This window comes from Dendropsophus ebraccatus, chromosome 11 (assembly GCF_027789765.1).
Source record: "Dendropsophus ebraccatus isolate aDenEbr1 chromosome 11, aDenEbr1.pat, whole genome shotgun sequence".
In the NCBI taxonomy this organism is placed as follows: domain Eukaryota; kingdom Metazoa; phylum Chordata; class Amphibia; order Anura; family Hylidae; genus Dendropsophus; species Dendropsophus ebraccatus.
This window is the reverse complement of record NC_091464.1, coordinates 37,801,615-37,818,192: the sequence shown is the minus strand read 5'-3', so window position 1 is coordinate 37,818,192 and position 16,578 is coordinate 37,801,615. Positions and strand designations below refer to the sequence as shown.

Below are 16,578 nucleotides of genomic sequence, written 5' to 3'. Positions count from 1 at the left end.
TGTGTATATATATATATATATATATATATATATATATATATATATAATTTTCACATTAACAGCCTCCATACAGGGACAAGAATCTGATACCCTCAAATCCTTTTTCACTAGGCATGCACTGACATCCTTTCCCACCAGAAGCAGCTGACGGTTGGTCTTCCCCCTGAACCTCGGGAGAAGACAATTACAGCGTAAGTATACATCACTAAGTGGGTTATCCAGGTATTAAAAATGAGACCCACGCTCCAAATGATGTCATTGATAGAATTAGATTACAATACACTTAACCAGGGTTATTTTTCCCCATAGACCTTTACCTCCAGACGAACTGGCCGCACTTATCTATGAAGCAAGCGGACAAGATATTAGCATTGCTGTGCTGACACAGGTAAGACAGGTAGTATTGAAAGTCAAAGCCAAACAGAAGTAGTTGTAACACACTTGTCCACATTTCTTCACAATTCATGTTTAAGAGGGTCATCTCACATCATTACATAGAGACATTGGATTTTTAGTTGCTAAAACATTTAGTAGGCCCCTATAAACTTTCTAGTTGTCACAGATAGCATGCCTTATACTGTATATCCAGCCTCACCCAGGTCCCATCTTGTACTGACCTCAGAGAAGCCGATCAGGTTGGTCAGACAGGATCAATCCCTCATAAACCTATGCTGGTGTAGTGTAATAATGTTTTTTTCATTAAGATACTCCAGTATAGCATCACTTACAAAACCCACATTTGGCCACCCCCATAACAATGTACAGAAAGGGTAATAAAAGCAATTACAGTCAGAAAAAAGAAACAGATTAGAATGAAAGTTTTGTGTATCTGACTCTAATCAGTAAAAGAAAACTTAGATGACATATTCCCTTTAAGCTCTGCCTTTATTAGGCCCTTGCTTTTATTACATTTTTTATTTGTATTTTCATCTTATTACAATCTTTTAAAAGAAAACATATAGAAACATGACTTAAAATGTCACTGTCGTGAATTTTTTTTTGCAGAAATCAATAGTGCAGGCGATTTTAAGAAACTTTATAATTAGGTTTATTAGCCGAAAAATGCATTTTTATCATGAAAAAGCAGTTTGAAGCTCTCCCCCTGTCTTCATTGTTCTCCTATGGAGAGAGCTAAATAAAAGACCAAAACAGGACAACAAAGAGTTAATCTACAAATACATTGCTTTTTATCTCCTCTGAGAGTCACCACTGACCTCTCTGAGCTCTGATTACAGCTGTCACCCAGCTCCTGCCTGTAATCCCTTTGTTCTCAGCTTTCTGCTGCCGGCTAACTCCCTCCTCCCCCTCCCCTCTCCCTAGAACAGACAGAGTACATCTGATGCAACAAGTCACAATTTCCTGATTTTTTGCAGTGGATGGAAAAGAGGAGGGGGGGGGACCTGGGAAAAGGCTTTTTAAATGCAAATAATGAAATATTTGGCTAATAAACCCAATTACAAAGTTTCTTTAAAGCTAATAAACCCAATTACAAAGTTTCTTAAAATCGCCTGGACTATTGATTTCTGCAAAAAAAAAAAAGTGACTCTTTAATTAAAAAAAATCTCTCTTAGGACTTAACACAATCAAATTACTTCTCCTTCCCCCCTTCCCACCCCATCCGTGAAGTGAGTGAAAAAAGGGAGGGGGGGGCAACCAACACCTCCTAGATCACTATATCTAAACTATAATATCTTTTTTAAATCGTCTCACATCTCTCCCAAATCTTCGGTATTTGGGGTCCAACTAGATATCCAGTTGCACACTAGCACCATATTGGCATAAAAACCTCTTTAATAGCACAGTCACTATTGACCTTAGCAAGTAAAGGGTTAAATGGCTGGGATTGGAGTTATCTCCAACCCTATTTCACACTAACTGCATAAGGACTCGGCTGTAGAGCCTGCTCCGTACATTCCTCTGCAACTCCTGCTATACATATACAGCGAACATCGAGAAGGTTAAAAACCAAGACGCAAGAATAATAACCTTCTAATACCTCCCTACATGTTTCTTTCCTAGGAGATTATGCTGTATCTGGCAATGTATGTCAGGTCTCAGCCCAGTCTTTTTGGAGAGATGCTCAGACTCCGTATTGGCCTCATCATCCAGGTGATGGCCACAGAACTTGCTCGCAGCTTAAACTGCTCAGGTTAGTTTTACGCTTTTATTATTTTGATGTAGGTAGAATGTATGCAGTGTCAGAAACAAGTGTGCATCATGGCTGCTGAATGGTGTGGAGCAGAGAGGTGGAACTCCTTGGGTTCGGCAACGTTTCACCGTATCCATGTTTTCCAGGACTCCCTAAAGCGGCTTCCAACCTCTGCAGCCGCGGGGAGTTAAAAGCTGAGTGTTCGGGTTCGGAGAACGTTCTCAAACCCGAAAGCTTAACACTAAAAATGGAGTTCTGGTATTTGTGGATACTATACACAGTGCACAGTTTTCGATGCAGATGTTTTTTATACAGAATTCTCATCCATTGTCCTGCATCATCATCTAATCCGTAATACACAGAAGTAACTTGACCTATTTGATCTGTATTGGTTTATAGAACGTAAATGTCAAAAATTTAATTTTTGTGTGAAATATTCATGCTATAATCAACTTTTCTTAACCCCTTCCCGTATAAGGACATAAATGTACGTCCTGATGCGGGTGGGGCGCTCTGAACTGCCGCAATCTCGGATGCTTTGTGTAACGGCCGTACTTTCTGCAGAGTGGAACACTGCCTCTGCTTCAATAAGATCCCAGCCGGAGCGTATACACATCGTATACGCTCCGGCAGGGATCCCGTGCGGCGCCGCAAAGAACTGACATGTCCGTTTTCTGTGGCCGCAATTCAATGAATTGTGGCCGTAGGAAACCCTGTCAGCGCTTGCTTCACTGTGTGCTATGGGAAGTTCTGATGCGAGCGCACACTGATGCTCCCGCATCAGAACCCTTAAGTACTAGCCGGGATGATCCGGGCACACGTTGTGTGAACATAGCCTAAGGCATGGAATAGAGCGATTTTAAGCACATATTTTTTTAAAAAAAAGGTTTTAATTTTCTAAAAGCCGTCAGATAAAAAAAGTCATTGAAGTTACATATTGTTGTAATTGTACCGACTTAAGGAACATATATAACATGTCAGTTTTACCATAGGGCGAATGGCGTAAACACGAAACCCCCCAAAATGAAAACAAATTCCTTTTTTTTCAATTTCACTGTGCATATAATTTTTTTCTGGTTTCGCAGCGTACTTTATGGGAAAATGAAGTCTGTCATTGTAAAGTTAGTGGCGCAAAAAATAAGGGCTCATGTGGGTCTGTAGGTGAAAAAATGCAAGCGCTTTGGCCTTTTAAACACAACGAGGAAAAAACGAAAACGCAAAAACGAAAATTAGCCTGGTCCTGAAGGGGTAATAATACTAAAGGCAAACAGCTTTACCATGTCTAGTCTTTCTCGCCCTGTTGTAGCACTTGTTGTAGCAACAATTGACAGCACTTTATGGCATAATTTTTATTCTCCAGATACTTTTTTGTGAACTTTACTTACAGGTGAAGAAGCCTCTGAAAGTTTAATGAGTCTTAGCCCTTTTGATATGAAAAATCTTCTTCATCATATTCTCAGTGGGAAAGAGTTTGGCGTGGAACGAAGTGGTGAGTGAATTGTAGATGTCTGTAAAAACTAGTGCAGTTTTACCTGTATAGCTATGTTCTCACTACATTGTTTTTCTCAAAAGTACGGACGCTGATTGCAATGAAATCAGCGTCCGTTCTTTTCTGCAGCGTTGGCTGCCCGCTGTGTTCCCACTTCGTTATTTTAAGGTCCGTTCTTTGGAAAATTTTTAATATTCAATTGACAACCCAAATCTACTAATGGCAAAGAGACATTGTGTAAAAGTGCGTTATGGCTATGTTCATAATAAGTTTCTTTGAGCCTCAGGCTATGTCTAAAACACTGCTGAAAATTCTCCATTCTTTTAATGACAATTTTTTCAGACGTTTTGCCCATTTTCCTTTTTTTTCTGCTACAGCTACAGCCAAAAAAGGGCTTTGCACTTAAAAAGTAATTTAAAAAACCTTTTAATATGTCATAGAAAGAGATACCAAAAGGTTTTATCGGTCATGGTTTGAGTGTTTAGAACAAATGGGGACAGGACGACACTTCCGCATGTTCCTCTCCCCGCTCTGTGTCTTACACCTAGACAGTCCCATAGACTAAGGGTACTATTACACGCAACGATAATCGGCCGAATTGGCCCGATTCGTCTGATTATCGCTCCGTGTAATAAATGCAACGATCAGCCGATGACAACGATCATCGGCTGATCGTTGATATAGGTTAGACCCTATTTTTGTCGGGCACTGACCGCGCACCGTGTAATAGCGGTGCGTGGCCGGCGACTAACGATATACATTACCCATCCACGTTCCAGGGCTGCTCCTGCCGTCCGCTTCTCCCGGGGTCCCGCGCGCGCTCTAGCTTCACAGCGGCCTATCAGCTGATAGGCCGCTCAGCCTATCACAGGCCGCGGCGGTCCCGGCCTGTGATTGGCTGAGCGGCCTACCAGCTGACAGGCCGCTGTGAAGCTAGTGCGCGTATGGCACCCCGGAGAAACGGACAGCAGGAGCAGCTCTGGAACGTGGATGGGTAATGTATGCCAGTTTAGCAAGGGCTGCAAGGACATCGGTAACTATGTCCTTGCAGCTCTTGTCAAACGATTATCGGGCCGTGTAATAGGCCCAGTAAACGAGCGACGATCTAGCTGATCGGCGCCCGTTTACAGGTATTATCGGGCCCTATTATCTGCCAAAGATTTGAAGCCAAAGCCAGAAACAGGCTATAAGCAGAGATTGGCTCATAAAGGAAAGCCTGAGATTTCTTCTCTTTTCAAATCCATTCCTGGTTTTGGCTTCAAATCTTTGGCAGATAATCTGTCAGATAATCTTTCTGTGTAAATGGACCCTTATGCTGTGTTTACACGGAACGATTATCGTTCGAATTTTCGCTATAACGATCGCATTTGAGCGATAATCGTTCTGTGTAAACACAGCGAACGATCAAGTGACGAGCGAAAAATCAATCATTTTGATCTTTCAACATGTTCACAAATCGTCGTTCATCGTTCGCTAAAAATTTGCAGATCGCTTCGTGTAAACATTCTTTTTAAAGAGTCACCCTATGTAAAAGATGGGCTTAAGCAATCTTAAAAACGATCACAATAACGATTTTTCTTACGAATCTTCTTACGATTTTTCTAACGATTTATTCGTCTAAACGCTGATTGTTATAAAAGCCAAATCGTTGCTTAAAAATCGTTAATCGTTTGATTGGGCAAATTATCGTTCCGTGTAAACCCAGCATTACACTGAAAGTCTGTCTTGGTCACGTCACACGGAGCCGGGAGTAAATACGCTCCACACAGACTTCTCATGACCGATCTAAACTTTTAATATGTCTCTCTGACATATCACTAACTAATTCATGTATGTAGAGTACACCACAACTGTAAGCAAAGGATTTCAGGCAATATCAATTGTAAAAGTAGATGAAAGTGCTTAAAACGTAACTTTTATTGGTATGTATTAACAAACACCTGTAACGTGATTCCTAAGCACCAAAGTCAAAATAAAATTACACAAAACCTATAGATCAGGACAACAACCCGGTCCTAGTATGTTCTGTCGATAACTATAAGTCAAAATATTTGTAGACGTTAGGTTAGTATTCCGACATTTGCACAAAAGAGGGTTGAGTAATACACATTGGGCTATGTTCACATTTGATAAGAGACCGTCCGTTCCGTGACCCAGGCGGGTCACGGAATGATCAGTGTCAGGAAAGATCATCTCGGCTGGTACTGCAGTAGTACGCGTGCGCTCCTGCATCAGAACTCCCCACTGCACACAATAGAGCGTGCGGCCGGAGCACTCCCCATGGGAGTGTTGTCTGCTGAGCATACGTCATACACTACATGACACAGTTATGTGTATTACTCTGACGTCTTTTGTGCAAATATCGGAATATTACCTTTGACTGCTAATTACCGACTCAACATACTAGGACCAGGTTGTTGTCCTGTTTTTGGATTTTACACTGACCGGCTACTTAGATTTCTCACTTGTTTGTTTAGTGCGACCAATAGAATCAAGTGCGACCAGTCCAGCAATCTCCATTCATGAGATGGGACACACAGGAGCCACAAAGACAGAAAGGACGGGTATTAATCGGCTCCGAAGTGAAATGAAACAGGTGAGTTTAGTCCAAATAACATAACAATTACAAAAAACAATTAAAAAGCAATTGCATTAAAAAACTGAACAGTTTTACTATCGTTATGCATATAAAAGTAACTACAACACCTTTTTCCTGCGATTTGCATAATCACTGTAATATAGCAAAATTTGTGGTGCAATTTCAGGAAAATCATGCCAACATTGCACTGTGTGAACACAGCCTAAGGCTGCAGTACATCCAGCTGTTATCATTTTAATGAATGAGACATTTCCTGCTGCTTTACTTCTAATAGTGTTTACTCCTTATATTTAGTAGGTTTAGATTTACAGAAATGTTCTTGCTGATGTCATTACAATATTCAGCTACATTGAGAATATATACCATTGCATTAGGCTGGTTCCACACATGTAATACACCGATACAGAGGCGGACCTATCACTTGTGCAGCCTGTTCAGCTGCACAGGGGCCCAGGCCAATAGAGGGGCCCAGCAGGCTCAGACTCTAAAGTGTCCGCTTAGCATGGCACATGTCTGTAGTGGGCCCCCCAGGCGGCATTAGCACCCGGGAAGTGCGAGCCGCATGCTCCTGTGGGGCCCACTTAGTGACTGGATGCTGTGCCCAATCAGGGCTGGTTCTCCTTTTTCCTCCTCTCCTCCGGCCACCCCATTCCTGTACTCCACTGTCCGGCATACCTTGTGTGAGAAGGAGAGGGGAGAGCATGTGGTGACAGGGGCTGGAGGGATCCTGCAGGGTTATGGCCACCAGGGACAGGACTGTGAAGAGGAGCAGCAGCAGCTCTGACAGTGAGTGATCATTATCAGTGTGTCTGTCAGGCTGCTGGAAGTTGTAAGATAGAGTGTGGACTGTGAAAGAGAAAGCACAGAGCCCCCACCCCCCTCTCTGGTGCTGTAAGTTTTATTGCAAGTTTATTTCTTTTTAGCCAGTATCCGTGCCCCCCTCCCCACTGCAGCATGGTTGTTTTTCTCTTTTATCTGTCCCCTAAGCAGCCACATACAGTGCATGTCTCCCACCTGTGCAGCCACATACAGTACATGTCTCCCACCTGTTCAGCCACATACAGTACATGTCTCCCACCTGTGCAGCCACATACAGTACATGTCTCCCACCTGTGCAGCCACATACAGTACATGTATCCCACCTGTGCAGCCACATACAGTGCATGTCTCCCACCTGTGCAGCCACATACAGTGCATGTCTCCCACCTGTGCAGCCACATACAGTATATGTATCCCACCTGTGCAGCCACATACAGTACATGTATGCCACATACAGTACATGTCTCCCACCTGTGCAGCCACATACAGTACATGTATCCCACCTGTGCAGCCACATACAGTACATGTCTCCCACCTGTGCAGCCACATACAGTACATGTCTCCCACCTGTGCAGCCACATACAGTGCATGTATTCCCCCTGTGCAGCCACATACAGTACATGTATCCCACCTGTGCAGCCACATACAGTACATGTATCCCACCTGTGCAGCCACATACAGTACACGCCTCCCACCTGTGCAGCCACATACAGTACATGTATTCCCCCTGTGCAGCCACATACAGTGCATGTATTCCCCCTGTGCAGCCACATACAGTGCATGTATTCCCCCTGTGCAGCCACATACAGTACATGTATCCCACCTGTGCAGCCACATACAGTACATGTATTCCCCCTGTGCAGCCACATACAGTACATGTATCCCACCTAAGCAGCCACATACAGTACATGTCTCCCACCTGTGCAGCCACATACAGTACATGTATTCCCCCTGTGTAGCCACTTACAGTACATGTATCCCACCTGTGCAGCCACATACAGTACATGTATCCCACCTGTGTAGCCACATATAGTACATGCATCCCACCTGTACCCCAACAGTGATTAAGGGACCATTGGTTCTATCCCCTATTAGTGCTGTTCTGGGGTCACTTCCACACGCTGACCTATATATTCTAATCTCCCACACAGCATCCAGTGTATAATGCACCCAGGACCCTTCAAGTACAACAGCTGCAAACACTACAACTCCCAGCATTTACTGCAGTCTGAAGTCCTAAGGATATGCTGAGATTTAAAGTACAAATGAGCAGACAACTCAAGGGGTTGAAACTACAACTTCCAGCATTCTCTGAGAGCTTCATAAGTGTAAGGCATTCTGAGGGTTGTAGTTATTGTTATTCCGGGAGTTGTGGTCACAGATACATCAGTCCAAGATGGGACCAGGTCTGAATGTCGCTTCTGATGGGATCTTTATTTGGGTGCCCCCATGATCAGTTGTATTGGTTGGCCACAGGTACCCCAATCCCACACTGGGTCCTGCACAGACTGCAGTACAGTCCTTTAGTGGGATCTGACATCTGTGCTGCACTGTAGGGCCCTCCCGAGAAACCAGGACACATGTACCAGATACCCGGGTGTACATATGTGTGCGCCTTTAAGGCAGAAAGGTGGAGAAACGAATGGGTTATGGGGGCCCAAACACATTTTTTGCACAGCGGCCCTTTGCAGTCTGTGCCCGCCCCTGCACCAATATATAGTATGCAGAGAACCACCAAGCAGATATATAACATTAATATACTGTCCAGTGAAAATAGTATTGGTCGCATAATAGCCAGACCTGGTTATGGTACTGCAAATATAGCGCCTACCACTAAGTATTACTCAAAATGAATTTTATTGATTGCAAAATGTTTAAAATATAAACATAATAAATACCAAAAACATATAATCCATGACCGATAAACAAAGGGGAGCATGTGGGGTATATTGTGGATGGCAGATAACAATAATCCAAATATATAAGATCATGGTACATAAAGGGTAAATACATATCTAGCTCTTGTAAACATAACCAAATGCAAAAGACTACCAGGGTAAAGACATGCAAATAAACTGCTTACGTGCATAAGGTATACCTGTAATGAATGCAGAGTATGAAATCCAGACATGGCCCCCTCCCCAACGCACGTTCCGGCCTTAGCCATTAATCCTCGATAAAGGCGAAGGCTGAAAGTGCATCGGGGGGGGGGGGGGGGAGAGGGACATGTAATAGAACAAAACAATCCATACTAAAGGCCCTATTCCACAGAAGGATTATCGGCCGTGTTCGGCCGATATCGGCCATTACGGATGATAATAGTCCCGTGGAATATAAGGCAACGACCAGCCAACATTGTTCATGTCGGCTGATCGTTGAATCGTTTGTCTTTCAAGCATGTTGAAAAACAAAAGACTGATATAGCAGCAATCTGTTGCTGTCGCTTCGTGGAATAGGAGCAGCGGTAGCAGACCGCCACTATCCTCTATGTACTGCCCGGACGATCTAGTGATCACCCACGATCACCAGGGAGCTACCAATCCCCCATCCCCCCCCCCCCCCCCCCCCCCCCTGGGCTCTCACCCTCTCGTTGCTGCCCCGTGGAATAGCAGTGGCAGTGAGCGGGGAACGAGGAGTGCTCATTTGCTCCTCATAGTCGCCCCGTGGAATAGGGGCTTCTGGTCCCCACTGCTCCTCTGCACCCCCTGTCTGCCTCAGTCCAGTTCCCCAATCCTCTCTCCGTCTCTGCCAATCACTGGCCAAAAGTCGCTGCAACTTTGGGGTCACAGTGCGACACTTAACTGCTATCTGGTCCAGCCTAAATTATGCATTTATAAACTATGTGAAAAATAATTTATATTGTGTAATATCAATACTTTAGGTTTTTTGTTTAAATGCAAAATTTAGCTCAGTGAGTCATTGTTAGTACTGCTACAAGTAATATATGTATATTAGCAGTATATATGCAGTATTTTGCTTTATTAAAATCTCATTTTTTTCATTTATTTATTCTGATTTATTTACGGTTTCAGATGGATAGGAGATTTAGTGCGGATGATCAGGTGAATTATCATGTAGATGTCATCTAAGTGCACTGTACTAATTCTAATCCTGAAATCTACTTATTTTTCTGGATCCACTGAATTTACATATACTATAGCTTTTATTTCTAATATTTTACTGCCTTACTTTTACAGTTAATCTGCTACAGTAAAAATTCCTTTAATCAATCAATGGGACCCGATAGGCATTGGATATCCAATGGATAATTGGATGGTTTGACAAATCTGTTAAAAATGCTGTACAAGAGGTGGCAGACCCAGCATATCCATGTATTTGGGCATCCCTTGGGCAAAAACCACTGATCCCAAGGAGCTGGGAAAATCTAGGGGTCTCCCAGCTGGTGTTCTTTATTCAGTTTCCGGTTTTGTGAAATTCTTGCAGTTTTTTTCCGGAAACAAATGCCAGATCTTAAAATTGTCCTGATTATCAGACGCTGGATTAAAGGAGTTTTATTGTATTATGTAATTGTGTTGTCTTTAGATCTGCTGGTAATAAACATGTACCGTAAATAACAGAATTAACATACGGAGGGTTTAATTGTTTAAATGCTTATTTATCTAACATAAATATGCATTATTAACATATTACTTATTTATTTTTAGAGCGCCCTCGGTTCCAGGCTGTATATATGATAAAGGGATAAAATACATATCATAACACAAATGCAAGTACAATAAACATAAACCAGTAAATGAAAGACTAATAATGACAGACTAATACAGAGGGAGAGAGGACTCTGCATGTGAAGGTTTAGGCCTCATCCACACTTCTGTGTTAATTTTTACGGTCAGGAAATACTGATCAGGAAGATTCTAGAAATAATCAGTATGTCCTGACTGTATAAGCTGAAAAGGAAAAAAAGACATACTGACCTGCTGCTCGGCTGCAGTGGTGCTGTCCAACTTGTCTTCTCCACCCGTATGCTGAAGCACTGGGGATAGAGCGGCCTCTTGTGGCCAGAGGCATAAAGCTGCCTCCAGCCAAAAGAGTGATTGAGCCAAAGGCAGATTAGGAGCACATATAGTTAAAGGACCAGGCACAGCACCCAGCGGTACTTGTCCGGGTGCTAATGCCATCCCAGGGTGGTTAAAAACGTATCTAGCATTTTGGATGCTTCTAAAATTCCTCTGTGGAGTCATCCATGATGGAATTTTGTACAAAAATAGGACTGGTTCCTATAATTTCTGAGCGTATGTATTATGTATTCTAATATATAATATATATTCTGATGGTCTTGTATATAAGAAGGAGATTTCTGACAGTCTCTAATAACAGCTATCACGGTATTCATAGTTGCATTGTTACACATCACACAACAGAAGCTGGGACGTGGGAAATTCAGGCTACAGGCTCAGGAATCTGAAAGTGGGATCACTGGAGGTCCCAGTAACAGTACCATGCCAATGGCGTCTTCTATATCTGAGCAATGTAACATTATTGGGCAGGTTAATCCATGGTTGCATGGCTGTATTAGTGCTTAGAATGGGAGCCAGTATTGTAGAAGATAGTTTATCGACACTACTTTTTCTCTAGCTCCATTATATAGAAATACCGTTCACACAATTTACCTGTGTAGTGCTGGCGACCCCTTGCTGGGATTCCACTTCACACTCTATACAGCGAGCTGATAGCTTCACACTAGGACTCAGTCCTGCAAATTGCCCTTTTAACTTCCGCAGAGTCTAGAGTTTCAATCATATCAAGATTTCCGATTTGGTGCTGATGTCCTTTTAGCCAGTTTTATGGGCTTACCTTGACTCTTATGTCTTAGCATTGTCCTCTCATATTTAAAGTGACTGAAAAGAAGAACGGCTATGGCCGCAGAGTGCTTCATTTTTGAAGTACTGCCCATGTGGACTTGAAGGACTACAGTGTGTGAGAGCAGCTAACTGATTCCAGGCTAGGCAGAGTATACAGCGTATTTTAACATATTTTATTTCAATTTAGCATCATTGCTTCTGTTTACACAGTAAAGGTCATCACAGAGTAGCAATCTGATGTAACAGAGATGTAGGTAGTGTGAACAGGACCTTATAGATAGGCTTGTAAATCTGCTACATATATAATAGCACTGTAGAAGCAGTCTTCTAACTATTGTACCAGTCTGAACTAACAGCCCTCCTCCCCAATGGGGACCTGCATCTAGTAATCTGTTTCCCATATGTAATCTGGATCCATTGCTCATCTCCTAGGTTTATTGTTCACCAGTGTTCTCTGTTCTCCTGTAGCTCTTGTCTGGCCATTCTGTAGGCAGCAGCATCTACTCATCGAGATCTATGGTAAAACTTCATCTTGTTTCCCTAGATTTTCGTCCAGACCAAGCTAATAACATACTGTCCACTGTAATGTGACTGCTGCTTACTTAACCTCTTACCGCCACATTGTTTTTTTAACAACCTGCTTTCTAAAGATTACCTTTTTTTTCCATCGAGTTGTATGACGGCTTCATTTTACCATTCAATATACAAGACCCAAGACATCCCCTTCCCCCAAAGGAAAAAAAAAATGGACATGTACAGACTATTTTGTTGTCTACTATAATTATAACAGTACTAATTTTATATGTATGTAGTTTTTGCTTTGTTTTACTACTCTAAAAAGAAAAAAAATGAAATTTTGACCCCTTTTTTGACGTGGGGATAAGCTATACATTTTTTTTTTCAGTACCATTTTGATATAGATAGGACATAGGACTTTTTATAACTGTCCATGTTTTGTGGTATGTTGGGTAAACAAAAATAACCAATTCTGGTATTTGGTTTACTTTTTTCCCTTTATGGTGTTTATCAAGCCTTATAAATAATGTTAGATTTTACTAGTTTGCTCATTAATTATGTTAAGTTATTCCTAGATTTGTTTTATTTTAAAACTTTTTGGACAATTTTTTAAGACTTTTTGGACAATTGTTAAAATAACATTTTAAAAAACTTTTTGGACACTTCTTTTGATTCTCCTAGCAACTTATTTGAGGGATCATTCAAACACTTACAGTACACTGAAATACTAATATATTGCAGAATATTGTAAATTCTGTGGCAGACTTTAATGAGTTCTAACATGGCAGCTAAAGATGAGGGACCACTCGAACCCAAGTATTCACCATTTAAATCCTGTTGCCTGGAGAAGGGGGGTGCAACCCAAGGACTGCCTGGAAAATATGTTGAGAACCAGAACTTTCAGCAAGTTTGCCCATCTCCAATGGCAACCATGGGGAACTTCAGCTGCCATAGACAACAAAAAAATCACTTAAGAGTCATCAGCTTCCCCAATTCTCAGTATCAGATCCATATGTCTATGTGACGTTGCACTATGGCTCCCTCAATGTCCAGAACATGGATGCCACATATACAGCGCTCAATTAGCATGCAAATAAAAGCATTGTAACTCATTAACTAAAACAAAAACCTTTAAAGTAGCATGTGGTGAAGTCTGCATGTTTCAGGCTGGGCTCCTTCTTAGGGAGACATGTTAAGTTATGCCTGATTCCCTATTGCATACACTGTATAGGTAGCCCAGGTGCCTGATAATGTGATAATTACAGTGTAAAGCTGTCAACACCATCTTCCCAACCTGGGAAACGTTACCTGCTAGACCACATATTGTATAATAGAAATACACTATTTAAAATGTGGTGGTTATCTTCATAAAACAGTGCAATGTAAGGTTCATTAAAAAGGTATTACAAATGTACACTGCACCAAGGTTTCCGTTCATGCCAGGCCCGGACTGACAATCTGGCAGGCCGGGCAAATGCCCGCTGGGCTGCTCAGATTATCAATCCGAGGGCCGCCGACCAACCCCCCTCCGCTAGCCCTACCGGCCGCCGCCGTCGCACATCGCACAGGTCAAGGAGTTGGTGCGGCCGCTCTGCATCTGCTGCTGCTGTTGTCTGCTTACATTTTCCGTCATCAGCAGCCCGATGCAGACCGGCCCCGGAGTCTCCCAGCTCCAGCCCCGCGGCGCCTGCACCTCTCTCATCTACTGCTCTGTGGCCGGCAGTAACGGATGACGTCACACGTCCGCCGACATGCAGTAGATGAGAGAGGTGCAGGCGCCGCGGGGCTGGAGCTGGGAGACTCCGGGGCCGGTCTGCATCGGGCTGCTGATGACGGAAAATGTAAGCAGCTAACGGCACCGGACCAGAGAGGACCAGGAAGAATCTGCTGGATCCGAGGTGAGTATACTTTTGTTGTTTTTTTTACAATGTGGGGGCTGTACAGGGGGAAATGCCATGTGAGGGCTACAGAGGGCCACATATACTATGTGGGGGGCTGCATGGGGGGGGGATAATATGTTGGGGCTATACTATGTGGGGGCTGACTACATAGGGACCGATACTATGTGGGGGGCTTCATGGAGGGGGGGGGGGGGATAATATGTTGGGGCTATACTATGTGGGGGCTGACTACACGGGGACCTATACTATGTGGGGGCAACACGGGGGGGTGGGGGAATTATATGTTGGGGCTAAACTATGTGGGAGCTGACTACACAGGGACCTATACTATGTGGGGGGCTACAGGGGGGGTAATATGTTAGGGGCTATACCATGTGGGGGCTAGCTACACAGGGACCTATACTATGTGGGGGGGCTACACGGGGGGGGGGTTAATATGTTGGGGCTATGCTATGTAAGGGCTGGCTACACAAGGACCTATCTTATGTGCGGGCTACATGGGAAGGGGGTAATATGTTGGGGCTATACTATGTGGGGGCTGACTACACAGGGACCTATACTATGTGGGGCCTACGGGGGGGTTAATTTCTTGGGGGCTATACTATGTGGGGGCTGGTTACACAGGGACCTATACTATGTGGAGGGCTCCAGGGGGCGGGAATAATAGGTTGCGGTTATACTACGTGGGGGCTGGCTACAAAGGGACCTATACTATGTGGGGGGCTACACCGGGGCGGGAATAATATTTTGGGGCTATGCTATGTGGGGGCTGGCTACACAGGGACCAATACTATGTGGGGGGCTACATGGGGGGGTAATATATTGGGGCTATGCTATGTGGGGGCTGGCTACACAGGGACCTATACTATGTGGGGGGCTATATGGGGGGGGGGGTAATATATTGGGGCTATGCTATGTGGGGGCTGGCTACACAGGGACCTATACTATGGGGGGGGGTAATATATTGGGGCTATGCTATGTGGGGGCTGGCTACACAGGGACCTATACTATGTGGGGGGCTACATGGGGGGGGGGTAATATATTGGGGTTATGCTATGTGGGGGCTGGCTACACAGGGACCTATACTATGTAGGGGCTTCAAAGGTAGGATATACTTTGTGGGCTACACAGGGGAAAGGGCTATATTATGTGGGACTGCACAGGGCATCTATATTATGTGTGGGGGGCTATATTTTTTATGGGCTGCATATAGGGACCTGTGCTATATAAGTTCTGCTCAGTGGGACCTATGGTATATGGGGACTGCTGCTCAGGGGAGCCTACTATAGGGGAGCATTGAAGTTGCCTATATAATGACATAACACAGAGGGTCTAATACTATATAGGCACACAGAGCTGCCTGACTACTATCTGGAGGCACATATTGGGCCTGACTGCTTATGTGGGAGCACAGAGGGGGCACTGTTACTGTGTAAAGGAATGGGCAATATAGGGTTATGATGAGGTATAAGGTTAGGTTGGTGCTGGAGCGTGGAGCCTAAAGTGTTTGTCTCGCAGATTCTGGGGAGAAGAGTCATGGCTGGAGAAATCTTTATGATGGGCTGAGCCAGATGGAAAGAACAGACAACTTTGACTACCAAGAACGTCACTTATGATTCATGTAGGAAGACGCCTCCTGTAAGTCACTGGATGTAACTGCACAATCATGCATAATCACTTTTTGGGTGCATTCACACGTACAGGATCTGCTGCATATTTGATGCTGGGTTCCGTCATTGAGTAACAAAGATATCTGCAGCATGAAATCTGCTGCAGATCCTATATGTGTGAACACACTCTTAAGGCCTGTAGATCCATTGTATAGCTGGATCTTTACCTCTATGTGGTCACTGCTAGAGATGAGTGACCTTACAGTAAGTTTAGGTTCACATTAACCCAAATCCTCTGAAATTCATCTCTAGTCAATGCTGAGGTAGAATATTGCATTTTATATACCGGTAGTATAAAGGAAATATTATTAATAGACAGTACAGCAGTATTATCCAGTCACTGTATGATGGCGGCGGTGGTCATGGTATGTCGGTATTATTTGTCCTGTGTATACTCATTTTATTGGTAATACTTGTGTTCACATAGTGGATTTTCTTCAGTGACAGCATAGTGGTATTAGTCATGTTGTTGTGATGATGGTACTGGTCATAGTGTTGAGATATTGTCTGTGACTTGTATACTGTAATAATGGTAGTATCAGTCTCTTTATAAAGGATTGGTCAGTAACAATATGGCGGTAATCTGTATAATGATAATATTCGCTTTCTTTA

General features: G+C 43.4%; 1 protein-coding gene across 4 annotated transcripts in view; it reads left to right on the top strand.

Moving 5' to 3' along the window:
• Window positions 1-16,578, top strand: part of PHKA2 (phosphorylase kinase regulatory subunit alpha 2) — an 87,339-nt gene that overhangs the window by 60,404 nt on the left and 10,357 nt on the right. For 2 of the 4 annotated variants that reach the window (XM_069946098.1, XM_069946102.1), the window contains exons 23-29: window positions 112-191; window positions 310-388; window positions 2,020-2,149; window positions 3,537-3,638; window positions 6,116-6,234; window positions 10,089-10,118; window positions 12,348-12,398. In XM_069946098.1, coding sequence (XP_069802199.1) covers window positions 112-191; window positions 310-388; window positions 2,020-2,149; window positions 3,537-3,638; window positions 6,116-6,234; window positions 10,089-10,118; window positions 12,348-12,398 — 591 coding nt within the window. The remainder of the gene's footprint in view (window positions 1-111; window positions 192-309; window positions 389-2,019; window positions 2,150-3,536; window positions 3,639-6,115; window positions 6,235-10,088; window positions 10,119-12,347; window positions 12,399-16,578) is intronic. The other 2 variants (XM_069946099.1, XM_069946100.1) reach the window with 2 other exon arrangements.